At 39.2% G+C, this 21,972-nt stretch overlaps 1 protein-coding gene across 1 annotated transcript in view; it reads right to left on the minus strand.

The window, feature by feature from the left end:
- Nucleotides 1–3,833: 3,833 nt before the first annotated feature.
- The window catches only part of LOC309436622 (hyaluronidase PH-20-like), a gene marked incomplete at its 3' end in the record, with an annotated part of 38,235 nt that continues 20,096 nt past the window's right edge, over nucleotides 3,834–21,972 (minus strand). The window contains exons 2-4 of the mRNA XM_082045922.1: nucleotides 7,939–9,123; nucleotides 6,346–6,435; nucleotides 3,834–4,493 (exon numbers count right to left, since the gene is read on the minus strand). Coding sequence (XP_081902048.1) covers nucleotides 3,834–4,493; nucleotides 6,346–6,435; nucleotides 7,939–8,901 — 1,713 coding nt within the window. The 5' untranslated portion in view covers nucleotides 8,902–9,123. The remainder of the gene's footprint in view (nucleotides 4,494–6,345; nucleotides 6,436–7,938; nucleotides 9,124–21,972) is intronic.

Here is a 21,972-nt window from a genome sequence, read left to right on the forward strand (position 1 = left end):
TTTGTATCAATGTTATTCTTTGGAATGAAACTCATGACTGTCTTGAAATCTCAAGCCTAATTGTGAATGCTGTTTTGCTTTGGCAGCCCAGGTATCTGCCAGTGACAGGGGCTTGCACAAGCACGCTGTGAAAAACCTTTCAAGTAAGTTTTAAGTGTGTATGCTTGAAGGGGTGGAATTTACTTGTCTTTTTAAAAAGGTCCTCAGTGTGCCATAACTGAATATGCTTCAAAATGATGTGACTGTCTTTGCTGTCTTGTTGTTTGTATTGAAAAGTGATGGATAGGTACACATACAAATCTAATCTGTGCCTAGGAGCTGTCTGATGCATATTGCACAGGTCTGAAATCTTCCACACAATTCTTTGCTGATATATATACAACAGGATGTCCCAGTGTGATGCAGGGATTAGAGCAAATTTTGCTGGATTCCTTGAGATGCTAGTCACGTCCTAGGCTGTCTGCAAAGTGGTCTTTTGCCTATCCCTCAGAATCTCTCTCCATGTTCTTATTGTTAATACAGAGAAGCAAGAAGCTATAAGGCAGGGATTAAACTATGATTTTACTTCTGTTCAGAATCTGTGAGTGCCAATAGGCATCTCTCTTAAAAGTACCAATATCTTTGGGTTTCCCAGAATAAGCAGCACACATTCCAAATTCTTCAAGTAGAGAAGCAGCATTTCTAGACATTGAAGCACAAACAGCTTTCATTTAGACTACTTCATCAAGCCCATTTTAGCATTTCCCTGAGTACGGCCAGCCTGAATTCTGCCTGGATGGTAGAAATATAAAATAACGAATGGCAAAGTGAAATGAATGTTCCACTACTATTTAATCTTTAGAAAAATACAAGAACATAAAAAACTGAGACTACAAGGCTGCAGAGACAACTTATGATTCCAAGAAATGCAGTGAATGGAAGGTGAATGGGGGGGCATGCTTTGGGAGAATAAAAGTTTGGCTTTGAACATAAAACAATCACAGCAATGGAAGGCATAGCACCCCTTTTCCTTTTTTTCTCTCCTTGCTCACTCCATGGAGACTCGCTGACTCCATGGTGACTTTTTAGCATAGAATATAGGCAAGATAAATATAATACAGAGCAAAATAATATATTTGGAAAATACTGTAATTTTACACAGAAGGCAGCCTGAATCTCACTAGGTCAAGTCTGTAGGACTTAAAGCATGAATTGCAGATACATATAGGTAACATAAATATCCCAAATGAACAGCAGAAATGTGGTTGGTAAAGCACCATGCATCTGAGCACAAGACATATTTATGGATGGCGCTTAGGAAGACATGTTTCTGTGGACAGTTCATTGCAATATTCTGCTTTCCTCTCATCTTACTTGTACTTCTCTGGTCCTGATGGCTCTCAGCAAAAAAGAGATGGGATCAGATGGATAGGTCTTATCTACCCTGTCAGTTATTGTATTACTTTATCTTTACAATGGGCTTCAGGGAAAGGTTGTTGGTATTAAATTGCAGGTAGATAAAAACTGTTGAGTGGGAAGGGACTGGTCTGTCCACATTCCCCACTGCTTCACTCTTCACCTACCAGTTCACTTCCTCTGCATCCACTGGGAGGTCCTGGGTGCTCTGTCTCAACTCTTCTGTGATTTTAACTTCTCGTTCCTCTTTTTCTGGTGATTTCACACTTTCCTCATCCCAAATGCTCTGCATGCTATTGCGTGGCTGATAGTCAAAACTATTTATGGCAAGACTTGCAGATTTTGTGAAGCTGCAAGCTCCCTTATCACGAAGTGCTACAGATCCAATGTCTTTCAGAGCACTAGATACAAACAAGCCTAACCTCAGGAGACTTTCCCAATTTGTGATTTAACAAAGCAGTGCAGTGTTTTGAACTCAAATTATGTGTGCCAACATAAAATTTTAACCATGTTAAAGCATTCTGCTGAAAAAATAAAACTCCATATGAGTTATACAAAATACTCTAAGGCATTAGCAGTGACATTTCCAGTTTTTAGAAATGCTCTGATAGTTATCACAAATCCAGTATGAAAGGGAGGTACTTCAGGTACAGGTATTATATAGAAGACATAATCATGACTTTTGTTTACCCAAGATCAAATAACTAAAATCAAAGCTGCAGTGAAGAAACAACATTTTTAAAGAGGTGATCAAAACAGCTGGCTTCTTTTGTGCTAGACAGTCTGCTACACATATACTTCTTATTTATCATTCTACTTGGAACACTGGTGGCAGAAATAGCTTTGACTTGTGGACTCAACACCATATCTGCGATGAGAAAATTGTCACTTCCTCTTGATAACTTGTTATCCAAAATCCATAAAACATTATTTCTCCTTGTTGAATCTAAAGCCTTTAGCTATTTTTGCGCACATCTGTTATGACTATAAATTCAAAGGCAATGGATATAATACGTGTTTTCTGCTAAATTAAAGTATTAAGTTTTCATAAATAAGGGCTACTACATTGAAATCCCAGGTATTTTCATTATTGAGGCAGGTTATATCTGTAGAAGGTAGTGATTTATTTATGCAGATCATGCCTAGCTCTAGGGAAACTTTTTTAATCTATCCATGCCAGCAGCCACTCTTCACCCATCAGAAGTCCAGCCATCTATTAAACATCTGACATAATAATCTGGAAAGGATATTTTATCAAAGGAACTACAATTAATTTCTTCTAAATGATTAAACTAACTATACATAAATCATAACGGGACTCTTGATATGAATCTAGGATTGGTTTTCTTCTGAGGTATCTCTGCTACTTTTACGTTGCTTTTGGCAATGAAATAATATTAAGCAAATAGTCCTAGTTCTATCAGCAGACTGGATCAAAAAGGTGGTCCTGAGATTGGGGATCATGGGGACTGGATGGGAAGAAAGGGAGCCCTGGGTTCCCAGTATCAATGCGTCTTGCAGCCTTCACTGCCGAGTCTTCCTAAGGAACAAACTGGCTTCCACCAAACACTCAGGCATAGAGAAGGTCTCACACTCACAGGCTTTGGCCCAAATGGCACGGACAGTCCTAGCCAGTTGCTAGGGCTGGCTGGCTGGAGAAACTAGGAGTGGTGAGCAGTGCCGGCCGGGAGTGCAGTGGGAGGTCAGAGGAATTGCGAGTATTGGCCAGACAAAAAACTGAAAGCCAAGGAGGGGACATCTGACATAAGCGGGAGGGCTTGGGGAAGGAAGGATAAACCACTACAGCTCAAATTTTAAATAATCAAGCTGTAATATTTGAAGTCAACATTAAAGTTAGAACCTTTTGGAGAGTTATGAACATATTTAACTAAAAGAAAAATCACAGTGCCCCTGTAGATACTGTGAAAAGTGGAGAAACGTTACATTAATCAGCTACATTTTATGCTGCAAAGTCCCACAGATCTAAAGCTAAAACAAATATTTTTAAGAGCTAATTATCATATGGAATGGAATTCCTGCATAGAGCATCAAACCTGTTGACTGCTGAGACTCAATGAAATCCAGGTTGAGATGTATTTAACTAGCTTAGCTTGGCGTATACAAAACAGCATTTTCAAGAAATATATTTTTTTCAAATATAACTGTTAAAAATGTAAACTATCAAAAAATGTCCCTTATTCTGGATTATCCTTTCATATGGTATAATCAGTATATACAGACCAGTATATCTTTGCAACAAATAGTAGTTCATAGAACTAAACTGAAGAAATATATTCAAGCTGAAGTGTGACCTATGGTATAGAAAAAGCTACCTGATACAGATAATACCATATGCCTTTCAGGAATGGTTATTTTGTAGATAAAACCTTTAGAATTTAAAGCACAGGGAAGAGAATATTCTCACTTTCATGGGTCATTTATGTTAAATTTCTCAAAATTAGAATTAAACAAAACAGATTAAACATCCTTATGTTATAGGATGAAGAACTACTGAAAGTACGAGTATCATTTGCTCCTAAATCAGATCTAGTGGCAGCTGCAACACTCTTATTTCCTGCAGCTGTTTTATTGAGTATATTATTTCCAAAGGTATATTGGAAATCTTCTATTTCAGGATGTGTAGATAATGTCACCTTACTTGGAGAGGTAAATGAAAATATAGTTCCATTAGACGGGATCTTTTCTTCAGAGGCTTCTATATTAGAAACTGAATTTGAAGATATCTGAATGCAAATATCTTCTGAAATGCAAACATGGAGATAGTGGATGTCATTTATATCAGCTCTAGGTTCACAACTGTGCCCTGCGTAACAGTGGCAATCAAATTTTTCTATGAATGTTTGCAGATCCTGAAATGTTGGCTGCCCTTGTAGAGTGTATTTTCCATCCTTTGTCATTTGGATGACAATATTCTCAGGGTTCAAGTGAAGATAGTCACTGGAATTCCATTTTTTCCGTGCGCAAGCGCCAGAGTCTTGGCATAACACTTGGCTACAGATTCTGGCTGCCATGGTGACATTGATGAGGTACGGGGTCAAAGTCCTCCTAAGGTAGTTGTCCAGAGTTCTACAGGTGTTCTGTGAAAAGCACATCATATCTGCTTAGTTTAGTACAGAAAACGTTAAAATACTGTCATTCTGATAACAGTACTGCAGTGTACATCTATGAATGTTTCTCCTTAGGTTTTGATAATAGTTATAACTGGTTGTTGGAAGCAAGTTTATCTGAAAAGTTGCTATATAGTTCAAGAATCACAGCAAATTCATGTTGGGTAGTTCCTGGAGATGTTACAAAAAGCACTTACATCAGAAAGCAGATGACTTTAAGCTTTCATTTTATCTGTGTATTACCTGTAGTATTTTGAGTCAGATGCATTTAAAGAAGTTGCATGAAGGATCAAAGTTCCTTTTTATGTCTTGAATTGTTTGAAGGGAGCTTGGAAAAAAAACGCATGTCTTCAGCCTGAACAAATAGGTTTTCTATCAAATCGTCTCTGTGGGACTCTTCAATTTTCCCCTAACCTGAATATGTAGGCTGCAAGAGTAGGGAGCCTTCATGGCATTTTTGAACAGAAAGCATTTTAGGAGGATGGTCAAATTGAAAGTATGCTAAGAGAATTGATTATTCTAATCGATCATGAAGATGGCATATATTCTGTATCTGCTTGTGACAGTTTAATAACCAGAGGCTTTGGGAACTCTTTATTTCTGACACTGTGTCTGCTTAGGGCATTTGCCTAGTACCACATATAGATACGGCTAATGTTTACACCCATGGAGGTCACTTTGATGAATCTGAGGTCTATGAGGTTTCGTATTTTTCTTTTAGATATATATAAAAACCCTGCCTAGAAATTTTGGTTGATGCAATTCTCACAAAAGTAAGGCTCATAGAAATATTTCATTGCTTAAAGGCTACTGAGTTGTGATAGCTGTGAAAAAAAAAAAAAAACGGTGCGACTAGTGCACAAATACATAGTCTGACTGGACTGTGGAAAGTTGTGTTTGTTCACATGAATCGCGAAATTCAAGCAATACAAGTTGTTGTTCATTTGTGTTCTGGCATTGGGGTAATGGGCAGAAAAGCTTCAGGTGCAATTGATGCGCTTTTTCAAAGGCAGGCACATACAAAAAAAGAGTCAAAGTGGGATGCTTTTGGGTCTTTGACCCTTACAGAGCTGTAGAGGTTTATTTGGCCATTCTTTCTGTCACAGGAAGCCCAGCAGTGCTGAAGAGTTTCAGGTTTTTGCTCTTGGAAAACTTCAGAAGAGTCTTCCCATACAGTTGTTTATTGTATCTAGCTTCCCTGGGTATGAACAAGCTAGTTTGAAAGATTTATTTGAACATCCCTTATAACGATGTTTCTCAAACTATGTATTTGACCTTCCTGAAACAAATTGGATTTTTTTTTTGTCTTCTGACTCAGGTCTTCCTTACAATGAAATCAATCAAAGTGCTGCTTACAACATACAAAACAGACGAGAGCTGGAATTTCACAGACTGACTCCTCCTAGAATTTCAACTATTAAATGCACCACTTTAAAAAGCAGAAGGATCTTTTAAAAATTGTTCTGGGAAGCACAAGTAATCTTTTATTCATCTCATGACTGGATTTTAATGAAGATACAGGAATTCTTTCCTTAAATTAACTATTAATAAACAAATGCTAACTTGCCTACAGTTATTATGGCAGCTTGTCCAGTTACTCAGAACCAACACTGGTATTCCAAAGATTGAACTCTTACTCTGTGTAGTCAATGAAAATCTTCATAAGCCTCAAATGTGTTTGTTTTTTAACTAGATAAGACTGCTGGCAATATGGAATCATCATTTTAAAAGTGGAAGATATTATGTAGGTAACCATAATGCTTTATATCTTTCTCACTTTCTCACTTTTAAAAAATGTCATATAGTAATTAATCTAACATACCTTATTTTGTGTTAAATTCATATCACCCCAGATCACAATTCCAGAAGCGCCCAGTGCAGCAGATTCTCCGATGGTATTTACTAGGTCATCCTGAGAGGAAATGTACAAAGAATCATGCTAGTGTAGGTAAGCTATAACATAAGGCCAAAGGTATAATGCATAGATTAAACTACAAATCCAAAGTAACTACTTTGAAGAGCAAACAATTATACATGATGCAAACATTCTGCTCTCAATTACACTGTTTTATTCTGAGATTCAGTTGCAAAGGTGATGCCAGAAAATGTTGCCAACTATATCCACTTTATATATGTCATCTGGTTAGAAAAACAAGCCTGTAAAACTAAGCCAGTGGTTAGTCATATGACATACACTCCTCCAACCTTTTAATATTATATTTTGCTGTATTGCCTCCTGGCCTTTCAGCATTAGTAGCAACTGGTTTCAGTAATGCTGCCTCTGCCGCCTGTGGGGTTTTGGTTTTTGTGGGGTTTTTTGTTGTGGTTTTGTGTGTGTGTGTGTGTGTGTGTGTTTATTTTGTGGTTTTAGTTTGGTTTTGTTCTTTGGGGTTTTGTTTTGTTTTGTTTGTTTTTTTGGTTTGGTTTTTAATTACATTTTAGTTTTTCAGTACTTTCAGTCAGAATGTACTAAAGCAGAAAAGTAGCAAGAGAAGGAGTTTTCCACAAGGGGAATCTCTTTTCTCCAGCGAATAGTTCTGGCCTTGTACAGAGATTGATCTGGGAAATTTGTTTCTGTTCAGTTCTCACTTCAGGATTAGCCCAACCCTAACAAAATCTTAAAGCCCATCTGTGATAGAAGAGGACTATGGGTAGAAAAAGAACAAGGCAAAACCAACTTACAACACATGAAAAAGAAGAATGTAAGGATTATAGGATTTAAATAGGGGCCCAGCAGGACCCTGGCAGCACCCCTTGCTTCCTGAAGGTGTCCATGGTCTGGGGGCACTGCCTGGTGACACTGTGTCCAGGATGTGCAAGAACACCAGACACAACACAGTCACCAGGACCACAACCTCTGAACTGCCTCAGTGCCTGCATTACCAGGAAGAGATTCTCCATATTGATGGTATCTCTGATGGGGTGGGTATATATAAAAATATGAAGGGAAGATTGTAGCCAGAACTGCAGTAAGATGATTAGATCTCAGCCAGAGCCTGACTAAGTACAGAATTTTCTCACTAGCATTTAAACCCTTTTTAAGGAAAAGGAAGACTCTCTTATTGCTTTTTCTTATAACCTAAAAAGCAGACATTAGGCTAGCCCAGTTGTACTAATTCTCTTTGGAAGAGATTACTCAATTTTTTTTTTCTGACTTAATGTACTAAATATGCTTTATAACTTTGTAATATTTTGCTAAACATGAGAACTACTCAGAGAATAAAACACTATTTGATAAATATCATGAGGAAGGTTTAACAACAGACCTTTTACTGTTCCATTTGATCACATTTCTTTGGTAGATTATTGTTTTATACAAAGTATACTTTTTTCTGATGTAAGTTGGCATATTTGCTAAGTAAGTGTAATTTCTTTCCACTTAAATTTAAAATATTTAAGTTCTAGCTCCACTCACCTGGGAGAGATATTCCTCATAGACATCTGTGAATACTGGACGTGTATATACAATAACTGGAAGGGGATGAGTAGAATTAGAGACATACGAAATTCTCATGGCTTCTTGAACTCTGTTGCGAACAAAGAGTTGGGCATTTCTGGAAGATCTTAATGCTGTCTCTAGATAGACAGATGGATAAAGTGCTGTGCTTTCCTCCCACAACCATTTAAGCTCATTATTTCTTTCTATTTCAATATCTAAACAGGTTCCTGTATAATTATGTGGGTTTTGGTTGTAATCGTAATTATAACAATCTGGATAAAGGTAATATCCCCACAGACGATTTGGCCTCATTTCTATGCCCAGTTTTAAAGATTCCAACATTATTGATTTTGCTGCAGCTTCAAATTCCGTTTTAGCTATAGCTCTGGCTTCAGCTTCTGATAGACTGAGGTCTCTTTGCTGAACCAGTTCAATGGATTCCTGTCTATAAATGTCTTTTGATCCCCAGTTCCTTATCCACACAGGTCTCCAGTTTTCCCAGTCAATGACAGCCAATCCAAACTGTTCATCTGAAGGAATATAGAATTGGATGTCCTCTTTGGCCTTTTTTAAATGATTCTCCAGCAGCGAGAGTTGGGGGAGTCCTCCGTTGAATGCCTCTCCTGTGACTTCATTTTTGTAAGGATAATATCCAAGCCTGTCTGGGTAGAAAAGAGTGATGTTTTGCCCAATAGATGTCTTCAGTGTGCTTCCGGTAAGAGAAAAAAAATTCATGTCCAGCTGCACTCCAGCCTTTTCAGTACAGAGTTCTGTAGGAGCATTCCAGATTGAAAGGAAAGGTAAATTAGAAAAAAGTGGACGAGCTCTTATGTTCAGGGATGAGCAGCAAGAAACTAGAAGAGTGGTAAACACCATACTGGATGCTATAGGGTACATACAGGTAGCACCAATACCAAAGCTTTGTCTTGAAGTTTCCATTGTAACATGTACAGTCACATTAGGTGCTTCTGATCAGACAAAAATTAAATGCTCTCTGGGTGTTCAGAAAATTGGTAGGCTGTCAAAAGCTTTACCTTACAATATATTTCTTCCAGTTAATACCTATTAAGCAACATTCCTTGCGTGTAAAATAGAGGTGTCCTTTATACAAGGCTCTCTGTTGTTTCAATCTGCAGGAAACCTTTCAACAACTTCTGAGGCCTAATGCAGAAAAAAGAAACAAATGTAGATAAAGATATGATAAATATTTCTAACGCTTATACAAATACCATTTGTGATTTTGAATATATCGTAATCTTTGAGTAAACTTCCCCTCTGAAGGAAAAGCACAATGGACAATTATAGAGGAAATAAACTGTATGTATATAAAATTGTATATAAAGTAGATATAAAACTGACAGTGGAATGGTATCCACTGAGTCATGGATCAGAATGCTCACTATGCTCAACAGTAGTCCTGATTCTGCCAGTGACTGATGTCTATAAACATGAGCAATCTCACAATGTATTCTCCTAACAGTAATCTATATGTAATATTTGTCACCTATCTCAGAGTAAAGTTCTAGGTCTTAATTCATTAATTTTACTAGCACATAAGATACAAGGTAACACAAAACTGAAACTTGAATTGTTGTACACATGCAACAGAACAATCCATGTACACTCATTTAACTCAGTGAGATCTGAAATATTACAGGCACTCTTATCTTCTGCCCAGACCCCTTTTAAAGAAGTTCAGAAGCTGTGTATCATCTCAGTATGTGGCCATCTAGATGTTGCTTGAGGCCATTTGAGATCTACAGAATAAGTGACCCAAAGTCCAAGTTTGCCCAGGAATGTAATTCATTGGGAAAACTGAGGTTGTCCATACACCCACAATGAGCTGTCACACTTCATTTTATTCAGGAACGTTATGGTAGTAGTGATGGTCATTAACTTTTACCAAGTACCCAGTAACTAAAACATTCCTCTGTGCAGTAACTCACCTGAATCCACTTTCCTTCTGATTTTGAAATGGTTCAAACGTGGATCTGTCACTTTCTATAGAGACCTCAGGATGAGGCCATGGAGTAGCTAAGGAGTGTATAAGAGCATGCATAAAAATGTAGGAGGCACTGTGAAGTCGGCCACATGGTGCTTGGAAATGTAAAATCTCTAAGGACATATTTTAAAAAAAAAAAAGAGCAACAAGATTTTGGTTTGCATTCACTGAATTCAGCTGGGACTGGAAACTGCAGATCTCTGTTCCCTACACGTTGAATTATCTCTCTCCCTCTGTTTGTCTGTTCTGTGACTACTTTGCATAAAATTTATAAGCTGTATGGGCAAAGAATCGTACATCTCTCTTCTCTCAACACTGCATACAGACAACAGGTTGCAGTTATTATCCGCTTGTGTTTTTTTCATCATCCCTCTGGCTACAAGATGATTTTTTTAATTTGTTACAATAATATGGCACCCCTATCCATCAAATTGTTGCATACCCAGAAAAGCTTGAGAGTGTAAGGAGAAGTTGATGGAGACTTGAACCTTCCGAAATCCAGCCTCAAGCCAGATTCACAGCAGATATTGTTAGAGTAATAGTAGAGTGAGATTCCCTGTCTCTTCACTGAGTTTGATCACATCTGAATCTACTGAAAACTCCAAATTTTCTTTGATTATGGGAAAAAAGCACATGTGCAAGGAACTATCATTGCAGGGGTGAGGGGGGAAGGCAGAGCAGTGTGACTGATAGCACAGCAGCATAACTTTGCCAGAATAGTGAAATCTAGACATTTAGGGGAAGGTTGTTTGAAGGAACCTATGTCAACAAATGGACTAGATCCTGCCCCAGTCACAGACTTCACATGCCCTAGAGATTATTCTGGGATTCTTCTTCATATGAGGGTAATTTGCCTCTTCTCAGGACTAGGAGGAAATGAAGGACAAAGGGAAAAGTTGTACTGAAGGAGGAGATCTCTGGGAGTTGACTTTCCCAGAGGAGGAGTTTTGGATAACAGGGATCTTCAAAAAAAATAGCAGAACCCAAACACTTGGGTTCCCAGATTAGCAAGTCTGTTTTGCAGACACTCCAGTTATTCCTCATCCATCTCCTCTGATGGCAGCAGGCAGTAGGAATATTTTCCCTTTTATTCTTTTTCTTCCTGGGCAGGCTGCCAGCTCTTGGTCATAATGTCAGTGGAGAAGCACAGAGCTGTTAGCCATTCCTTTTGCCAAGTTCCCAGCCTAGCTGAGGAGGAAACAACAACCAGTTCCATTTTCTTGGCTTAGAGGTGTCAGCACATCTGAATGAAACAAGCTGCCCAAAGACACAAGCACACACAGCTGAAAGACTGGCAAACAAGCACCAGTAGCAAGGATTCTTGGAAGAGGGTTTGGCAGCAAAGGAGGATTTTTTTTTTTTCAAAACAGGAGCTTATAGTCCTGGAGAGGAAATGTAAGTAGGAGGAGCAGAAAGTACACCCGCACAGTATCAGACATCCCTTCAGAACTCATCTGCAGGTATACGAAATACAGGTAAGGAAGGGAAGTAAAATGTAGTAGAGGTGGTGAGGTACAACATACAGTAGAGCTCGACCTGCAACAGCCTCTTCCCACCAGCCATGGCAGCATTTCTGTCTCCTCAGTGGCACTACCCTCAGATTCTAGAGCCCAGTTTCTGACCAAAAGTAAAGGAACTTAAAGCACATGTGGCACTCTTTACCAGGAATGCCACCAGCACCTCTATTCTACGGACTAGCACAAACTTTCCGCTAGGATTTTGGCCCTGTCATCCTCATTCCCTCAACATATTACTACAAATTACTTTTGCACCACGCTTGAGTGTCTGCAGTGTTATGCACGTATCTGCAAAGAGTCCTCTGTAGCCTTTCAGAAATAGCTGAGTTTTGGTCAAATACAGTTATCCACTCTTTTGGTTGGTTTACTTCCCACTCCTGCCCTATACAGTGAAGATCTTCACTCTGTCTTCAGTGGACAAGTTTTCATCAACATTTTGGAAGAAATGAAAACCAAGGGTCTGAAGTCTAAACTACCAGTCAGAAAGGCCAAGAGCTGTAAAGTGAAACTGCAGATACCCAAGACCCTAGGCTCAAGAGATGTATATGATGACTGCCTGTTACTTTCATGTTAATTAAAAAAAAAAAAAAAGTTGGATCCTCTTTCATGATCAAGCTCTTTGTCTCTCTTGGGATGATGAACAAGTAGCAGTAGGCAGGAGTTCTCACAGTTCTGATTTGGATTTCCTCACCTAGCCTTTGATTGCCCATTTTACGTCTGTCTTATAAAAGCCTTATCGACCACAGGAGGCAAACAAGTGCTCACTAAAAAAGCAGCAGCTGGAGTGAAGTCTAAACATCCATACAGATATTTCACCATTCCAAAGCTGCTGATGTAATAGACTTAGGCTAAACTTAGATGACAGATCTAATCACCAGGAAAGAAGGTATGGCTCTGTTGATTTAAATTGCAACAGGAACAATATGTCATTTGCATGGCATTTGCTTGATGAGACTTGTAGAAAGTAGGGCTTCGTGCACTTCCCCCAACTACTCAGAGATGACAGTAAGAAAAAGCCATCTCTTCTATGGGGTAAACAATCTCAGCTCTCTCAGCCTCTCCTCATATGACAAGTGCTCCAATCCCTTATTTAATTTGCTGGACTTGCTCCAACATGTCCATTTCTTTCTTGTACTGGGGAGCCTGGGGTGGACACAGCACTTCAGGTGTGGTGTCACTAGTGCTAAATAGAGGGGAATAAACACATTCCTTGACCTGTTGGTGACAGGTACTCCTCTTAATGCCACACAGGAGGCTGTTGGTCTTTGTTGCTGCTAAGACATATCGCTCACTCTAGTCAACTTGGTGTCCACCACAACCTCCTAGAGACTTTCTGCAACTGCTTTCCAGCCAGCTGACCCACAAACCTGTACTGATGCATGGGGTTATTCCTCTCCAGGGGCAGGGCTTTGCATTTGCTTTTGTTGAACTTCATGAGGTTCCTGTCAAGCTGTTTCTTCACCTTGTGGAGGTCCCTCTAAATGGCCGTGTGATCCTCTGGCATATCAGCCACTCCTCTTGAGCTTGCATGTTTTGCAAACTTGCCAAGAGAGTACTCTATCCTATTGTTCAGATAATTAATCAAGATGTTAAAGAGTATTGAGCCCAGTATGAACCCTTAGCATGCATCACTTGGAACAGGCTTCCAACTGGACTTTGATGGGTCTCCAGCTGGACTTTCTGGCACTGATCACAACCCTTTGAGCCTGGAAGTTCAGCTGGTTTTCAGTTTCACTGTCCATTTATCTAGCTTGTACTTAATCAGTGGGAGTGTTGTGGGAGACAGTGTTGATAGCCTTGCTAAAATCAAGATCAACAATATCTGCTGCTCTTCTGTTGTCCATGAGGCCAGTCATCTCATCGCAGAAGGCTGTCAGTTTGGGCAGGCATGATTTCCTCTTTGTAAATCCATGCTGACTCCTTCAAATCACATTCTTGTCCTTAATGTTTGGAAATGTTTTCCAGAAGTTTTTTCTCTGTCAGCTTCCCAGGGATAGAGGTGAAACTGAAGTAACCAGCATGTTATTCTTGAAAAAAAATAAAATATCATTTTTTAAGATAGGAGTGACATTTGCTTTATTCCAGTCCTCAGAACTTTCCCCCAAATACCATGACCTTTCAAAGATTATCAAGAGTGGCCTTAAAATGACATCAGCCAGCTTCTTCAGCTGGCTTGCGGGCACACACTATCATGCCCCATAGACTTGTGTATGTCCAGTTTGTTTAAATGTTCCCTAACCTGATCCTGCTCCACTGAGGGTAAGTCTTCCTTCTTCCAGTCTTTCACATGGGTCTAAGGAGCCTGGGATCCCCAAAGACCAGTCTTTCCAGTAAAGCCTAAGGTGGAAAAGCCATTGAGTACTTCTGCCTCTTTGCCACTGGATCTCCTGCCTCATTCAGCACTGGACCCACATTTTCCTTGGTCTTCTGCTGTTGATAGACCTGTAGAAGCCCTTCACATCTTTTGCCATATTCAGCTCCTGGCAGGCTTTGGCTTCCTTACACTTCAGATAGTGTTTCTGTATTCCCCCCAGTTCACTAGTCCCTGCTTCCACCTCACATTTGCTTCCTTTTTGTGTCTGAGTTTTGTCAGGAGCTCCTCCTGTCTTTGCTTGATTTCCTGCATGTGGAGATGGACCGGTTTTGAGCTTGGAAAGGGCAATTCTAGAAAATGAACCAACTCCTGGATGCCTCTTCTCTCCAGGGTTGTCTCCCATGGGATTCTTTCAAGCTGGTGCCTGAAGATGCCAAAGTGTGCACTCCTGAAGTCAGTGGTTGTGATCTTGCCATTTGCCTTGTTCCCTCTTTTCATGATCCTGAACTCCACCATCTCGCAGTCACTGGAGCCAAGACTGCCCCCAGCCTTCAAGCTTCTCTGTTTGTAACTATGAGGTCCAACAGAGCATCTCCCCTTGCTGCTCCTCCATTATCCAGACTGACATTTCCTCAGATGGTACAGACTGAGACTTCAAGGTTAAACTAAATGAATTCTGTACAGAAATTCTGGGGGAAAAATATTTCCCATTTATGCGAATACAGCTTATTAAAATGAAATAAAATTATCACGCGTAAAGAGCTGGCACTTGCCAGGACAGTGATCCCGTGTGTAATTGATTTTGTCATAACAAAATATGATCACCTCAGAAAGAAGCGTAGGAGTAGTCCAGCTTTTACTATGCCTCTGTCTCTGGTTATGAAAGATTTCTTCCTCCCATCAAAGCCAGAAAACTACAGGACACAAATTTTAATCTTTGTTCCTGTAAGCTTTTTTCATAAGTGGATTTAAGTAATTAGCTGATTTGACATAGAGGAAAAGAGGAAAGCATTGTTTTGAATACTATATTTACTTGTTTATCTAGAACTCATTTATTATTGGCTAATCTTGCAAAGTTTAGTTTAACTGATTGTTGGGAAATGGTTCTCCTTCACATCTTGCTGCTGGGCATAAGTTAATAGATTATTTTACATGATAGTTTCCAGTTAAAAGGATTGCCTTTGGCCCAGCCTAACGATGACAGCTGTGATGAATGTTACTCTTTTCAGTTTCCTTGAATGTCGGTCTAGGTGAGCTGAGTCATAAAGCTGCCTTTGTCAAAAAGTCAATATCTTTACAATATATTAACACTAATTGCTCTGGGACTACCTGACTAGAAGTACATACTGATAGATCTAAATGCCCTTAGTCAAGGGAAATAGTTACTGCTTTAGATTTTCCCAAATTTGGCATTTGTAAAGGTTAAGTATTAGAGGCAATCATACGAATTTTCTTGGTTTATTAATTTGATTGTTTTTCCACAGCATGAACTGGACTACAGAAACACACACAAATGAAAATGCAAGTGTGCTCCCATATTTTGGTAGCTACACATCTGGGCCGTGCCACATCACTCAGAAAAAACACTCCTCACTTGGCCAAAGAGAGTTAGAAAATAAAAGGGAGAGAAGTACTATACATACCTTTGAATTTCACACAAATGCCATGCACCACAACATTGATTATATTGCTTGCCTTGTATTCACGAAGTGCCACTAAACGTTAGAAGAATTCATCTTTGAGGTGTTCATGAAAATTAGACATGAAAGTCCACATTTAGCCTTGAAATAGGTAGACATAGCTTAGTCAAGTCAGAGCCAATAACATTAAGAATAAACATAAGTCAATATGCACAACCAGTATCTGACATTGTTATGTTAATGGTCTTAACTACACTTTTCAAATTTCATACGAAGTCCATAAAATCTTCACACATTCTCTGTTCTAGCTTGAACAGGGAGAAAGCAGGGGTGGCCTTCATGACTTCCAAGGGAGAAGATGAGTGTTACTGAGCTGCGGTATCTGACTGAACAACAGCATCTAAGAACAGTTCTAAACCCAAGATCATAAATGTAATTATCTATTATTTTCGATTATAGAAAACATGGTTTTCAAGTGTTTATTAGTTTTCTCTTGCATTGCAAACTATGTGTGTGTTATTACATATTAAACAGTAACAGAAAACACTGATGAGAGAATTGATTGGTCTTTTCCCTGTACTGAGAAAAAGACAGATACAGAAGTTTGAACATGGAAATGTTTGTTTAAGTGTTTTTTGGGGGCGATTTTTGTTTCTTGTTTGTTTGGTATTTTTGGTTGTTTTTTGTTTGTTTTATGGGGTAGGGGAATGCTTGTCTTCAAATCCATGTAAAGTTGTGGTATAAGAAAGATACAGGGTCAGATATGCAGATGGGACCAGTATATTAAGAATTTAGTCCCCATTCTGTCATTTTCACATAAACAGTGGCTACATTAGTGTCAAAATAACTCCCAACATTATAGACAAAATATTATGCTAGACATTAGAACTTCAGAAGTGCTTTGGACAGGCTGCTTTGTATCTTCCTTTATCTGAAGGCTATGAAAATATGAAGTTGCAAAAGATGTCTAGACTCAACTCCAGCTTCTGTGAACAAATCAGTACTGGTTGAATCCCAAGGAGAAATAGCCATGACTCCTAAGGAGCAGAGGAACAGACTACGTTTAAGTTTAGTAAAGAGTTAATGTACTTAAACTTGGAACTTGAAGCAGAATCCAAAGCTACCTTTTTTTTATTATTATTATTTATTTTTTTGAAACAAAAGGGCACCAGCAATACTCATACAGTCCATAGACTTAAGGTTCTATGCATAGGATCAAAGCAGCCCACAGTTAGCAAAAAAGCTGTCTGAGGTCAACATTTGTATTTTTTCACAGATCAGTGGAAAATACTTAATGTGTCTGACATCCCTCCTGCTCTGTCCTTGGGTGCCCCAGCTGGTGCAGTTGTGAGAAATGGCCCCATTCTCTTCCTGTCCATTCGGGAGGGGTCCTTCTTCAGGATGAGGGGAACAGTATTGCTGCTGGAACTTCAGCCTAGGGAGGATTTAAACCCTCATGCCCCTTTTAGAGCTGCATGTGCTGGGCAAGAGGCACTTTGTTCACTACTAACAGGTGTCAAAGTCAAGAAACAGCCAGAGAAGAAAGGGAAGAATGACCTTGTAGTTACATTGCATTCCCCATGGCCACTTGGATCATTTTGGCATTTCTTAAAGAGATACTCAATTAACACAAACCCATGCAGGTGTTGTGAGGATAACATTAACAGTTGTGAGGAATAGGAGTCTCCTCAGAAAGCAGCTCCACCTCTGGAAGTACGAACCATCTGTGCTGCACAGCTGATGCCAAGTTTAACCTGATCAAATATTAAGTTTGAGGGATGGTCTTAGCATGGTAGGACTTAGCCTCATTTTTATGAATGCATTTAACTGCACTTGTCTTTAAAGTCAGAATTTGGTAAGCACTTATTTTGACAATGGTTGCTAAAACTCTGCCTTCACTTCAGTATAATCTTCTCAGTTGAATTAGGGCAACTGTTTCTGGGGCCACATAATGAATCATTCAGGTTAAAAATACCTCAGCCAAAATAAATGAGAGGAAGGTTTTTCTTGTAGTTAATTACACAAACCAGCAAAACTGGCTAGTTTAGCCAGCACACCTGACTTAAGACATGCTTGTCAAACTACATCCCAGTGCTATGCCTGTCATTATCAAGAACTGCCAAATCAGCTCTTTCACAATTGCTTATTCCCATTCTCAAGTTCTTTTTCTGAGTGCAGGGCAATGGGTGCATGAGGACCTGAAGCCTGGAAAACCTCCAAACAGAGTTCTGTGCTGACCTTCCTGACTGAGAGAATTGCTGCCTGTGGAAGAAATCAAAATACAACAGTGCCATAAAGGTCAGGAGCTGAGCATCTGGATTGTAGACAGCCCCCCTTAAAAAGGTGTACACAAATGCTTTAGTCAAACTACTGTTCAATTATTTAAATATGAGTCTGTTATCTGTTTTTGGTAATACATCAAATTATTTTTTATGGTCTTGCCATGACTACTGTAGTTTTCCATAACTAATTTCAAATGTTAGGAAAAACTCTTATCTTCTTCCTTCTTACTTTTTTCTCTTGCAAGTTCTAATTCTCAAGTTCGTAAAAATTCTTAATGTCCTAACAGCTTGTTTATTGATGTTCTAACTTGTTTTTTAGCAAGTTAACCAAATAAACTGTCTGGACATGTTTCCAAGAGTATTTGGAAAATTTCATTTGCTGTATTGTGTGTAATTAGCCTTGGCAGAACTCGGATTCTGTAATGACAGTTTCCGTTGCAGAGGAATCCAGGACAAGATGACGAGTCCATCACTTTGCAGATTATTCTATTTCGCTAAGGTTAGACAACATTTTGCAGAATGTCTGCTGAATCTCTAGTACTTTATGGAAAAATGAGTCCAAACATATTCTCTATAGCAAGATTTGAAATCATTAAAAATATGCATTACTATCCAATATAATATAAAAATATAATCAGATATCTACCACTCATATTGATTGTTGTACAGTTGACTACTACTACCCTCATGTAGAGTATTGGGCAAATAACAGCCCAGTTTTTAAAAGCAACTAGTAATTTTGTTTAGCTTGTTTTTAATCGAATATTTTTTCACTGAATCACACTGATCCCTCTTTACTAATTCTAATTAGAAGCCTTCAAAAAAAAAAAAACCAACAACAAAAACCAGCCACTGTTTTCTCTGGTTTAGCCTGTATGTTCAGCCTGTTACTTCTTCTGACTACCTGATGAGGTTGTAGGCAAAATTTTCATTCATTACCCTGTTCTGTGGGGACATGAACTGAGTAAATGAAATAATCTTTGAATGGCTTCATCAAGATAGTGCTTTGAAATTCCACCTAAGGTGCCCCGTGGTGTTTTTTTGTTGTTGTTTATTCGCAAGTGTTTTGTAGTCCAGTACCATTTTGAACTCTGTGGACCATTTCTACAAAGAGCTGGAGTTGCAGTACAAGAACAGGCTTCATAAGCAGTTTATTAGATCTCAGTGAGCTCTTCCAAACAGGATGATGTTGTACCTACAAGTGTGTAGAGAGTATCAAAAGGAGCCAATAATATGATACAATATTCTTTCCTTCTAAGCCTTCACACAGCACAGAAATAACTGCAATACGTTTTTGGTCAAAGCAGATTGAATTTAACATCTGTGTTAAAAATGTATTTTTTCCCCTCAGCAAATCATTACCATATGCTAGGAATTAACACGATCAAAGTTATCTATACCATACAAAAGTATATGCTGTGCCTTTGAAAGGAGACTGTTCTAGAGAACGTCTGGGGAAGAGACAGAACTGGTTTTTGCTTAATCCTTAGAAGTAAGGCAGTATTAAAATGAACACAGCAGCCAATTCCAAACATGAAACTGTTTCAGTCACAAAATTTTGTTCTCTTATTTTGAAAAAAGTGGATCTTTCAAGCAAGATGATAGCGGTATTTGCTTTTAAAAGCAGGGAACCAAATGTACCCCTGGAGTAACCCAAACTGCACAGATGAAATTGTTCCTGAATTTTCACTAGCACCAGTTCATAGAGCAGGGGCAGGGATAGTTCCTCAGAGGGAATTATCCTCAGAAATAAATATGTATTATTAACTTCAGTACAAGTTTATGTATTAGCATCTGTCTTCACAGCATGTGTTTTCAAGTTCTCTTGTGCTATATCTGAATGCTCTCTCTTTTTAAACTTCATCTCCTGGGACTGTAATTCATTCCACACTTCTTTCTCTGACATGATCATATACAAATAAATAAAATCTGAGGAAAAATATGAAACTGCAGTAAAGAAGTGAACATTCCCTCAAGAATAATTTCTCTTTTCTACTGTTTCCTATGGTGTCCCTGTTCACCTCCTGTTTCTTTGCAATCCTCATAGCCTTTTGTTATTTTGATAAACCCACTAATACCGAGGAGCCAGTGTAATTGCCACCCATCCCTGGAGATAAGCAGGAGAGATGGATAAGCAGATGTCAAACTCTCAAAACAATGGTGAGTACAAAGCTATGCAGAACACTGGTGATTTATAAAGGAGACATTAGCGTTATCAGGCACTGTTTTGGGAAATGGTTATGCAAAGAATTAAGTTTCAGCTGAAAAGAAGAAAGGAGCGCAGTTGGACCTGCCTGAGCAAGCACATTAGCATAACCCTTGGAGAAGGCCTAAGGAAAAGGATTTGCAGAGAGGGAGCTGAAAGCAGAGGCCGGCAGCTCTGAGCAAAGAGCTCACTCTGGTTGGTTGGACCTGCCACTGCCAGGGAGGCAAAGCTGGTGCAGTCCCTACCAACAGCCAAGATACCTGACCTCATCACCATGTCTTCTCCTAGCTGAAATAACCTGCAAACCCTCACAAATTTTTACTAAACAGAGAAGCTGAGAGACACAATGGAGTCTACTGTTTTTAAGGGTAAGAGACCTTAACATCTGGCACATTGAGAGAGTGAGTTTGGGCCACTTGCCATGGGAGCTGGGACTCTGTGTGTGCCATTCAGGCCCGGTTCTCGCTGCCCATGTCCTCACCATCTCAGATTTCTCCTTTGGAGGCTGCAGCAGAGACCCAGGACAACCCACCCCTGTGCAGGGGCTGCCCAGCATGTGCTCAGTTCTTCACAGGCAACTCTGACCCAAACCTCTTGCCTGGGATATGTTGTGGATTGCCTGGCCCATCCGTAGCTTCATATAAAAAATAACTACTACACAGCAACGTATCATTTACCAGAGTTGAAAGGCTGACAACATTAATATGTCTTTCATCCCTGGCTAGAAGCATTCACAACTTCTTATTAAACCTCCCTATGTTTACTTCAGTAAACTCCCAAAGAAACAGAAAAATCAATATTAGTCTACTCTTATATCTGCCCACTCCCTGAGAAAATCTGCTTAGGTTAACAACTGAAAAAGTTTGAAACAATTGTTATTTGAAGTAAGATTACTGTAGCAATTTGATTGGTATGGTGACATAGATTTTACTCAGTACCTATGATGGCTATATAGGAAGTAATTTTTTGTGTGTGTAATAGTTCAATGAATCACTTGGAATGAAAAAAAGAAAGTTAAAGCACACTAAAAGAAAAATAAGTAACAGTATCACACATGGTTCATAATAGTGGTTGCTATACCTCGTGATTCCTGACAATCTCTCTGGAAAGCCCTACTGAAATTTGCCTTCCCTCGCTGAGATTTAAATTTCAAAATAGTAAAAATCTAAGCAACATCAAAATAAGCAGTAAATACTCACCCACCTGATTCCACAGGCCATGGCTTCCTGGAATGAATGAACAGGTGAGTGGACAAAATAATTAGTCTTGTCTAGGAGGGCAGGGCTCTGGCCCAGCCAATTGGGATTTGTCATTTGGTAGAAACCTTAGCATAATTGCAGGGTAGTTGATTAAAGGTGCCTCCTGTCACAGCTGATTGCAGTAAGTAGTATAGCATGTTAACCTCTCAGAGGTCTTGCAGCATATTTTATAGTCAACTGAACATACACTTTGAAAGAGGTTTTTTTTCTAAAGTAAGAAATATAGTGGTTTTTAAAAATTTACTTCTTGATGCAGCAGTGGTTTGACCAACTGAGGTAGTTTTTTTGGCTATGCAGAAATGGGGTAGGAGGGAGCAAAATTGCATCCTGTTTTGCCAGAGCATGGAGTACCCCTGGGCACTGCATCCCACGCTGGGTGGGAAGGAGGAGATCCTCCATGGCCAGCAGACACTGAGGTTGCTGAGGCTGGAGATCACGGAACTGAGCACCATGTTTGCCCTTTGACTGCACTGACAGAGACTGGGCAGGACCACTGGAGCATCCCTGGTGGATGCCAATGTAGGGTCTGTTAACACCCACATAAAGGTAATTAAACAACTTTCCAGTGTCCGTTGTTGAACGCCCAGCTCTGATGATACTCACACAGATGCTGGGTTGAGAGATTCCCACCGCAATGGGGTGGCAGGTGGTAACTTAAAAGCATAAAAACAATTTTGTCTTTGATTTCAATCTCAACACTTCAATTTCAATATTGAGACTTTTTTGTGATGTTTTATGTCACACATTATGTTTTCTTTGTCTAATATTTTTACTGTTTTTGGTACTGCAT

The sequence above is a fragment of the Streptopelia decaocto genome, assembly GCF_964273445.1.
Source record: "Streptopelia decaocto genome assembly, chromosome: 1".
Lineage (NCBI taxonomy): Eukaryota > Metazoa > Chordata > Aves > Columbiformes > Columbidae > Streptopelia > Streptopelia decaocto.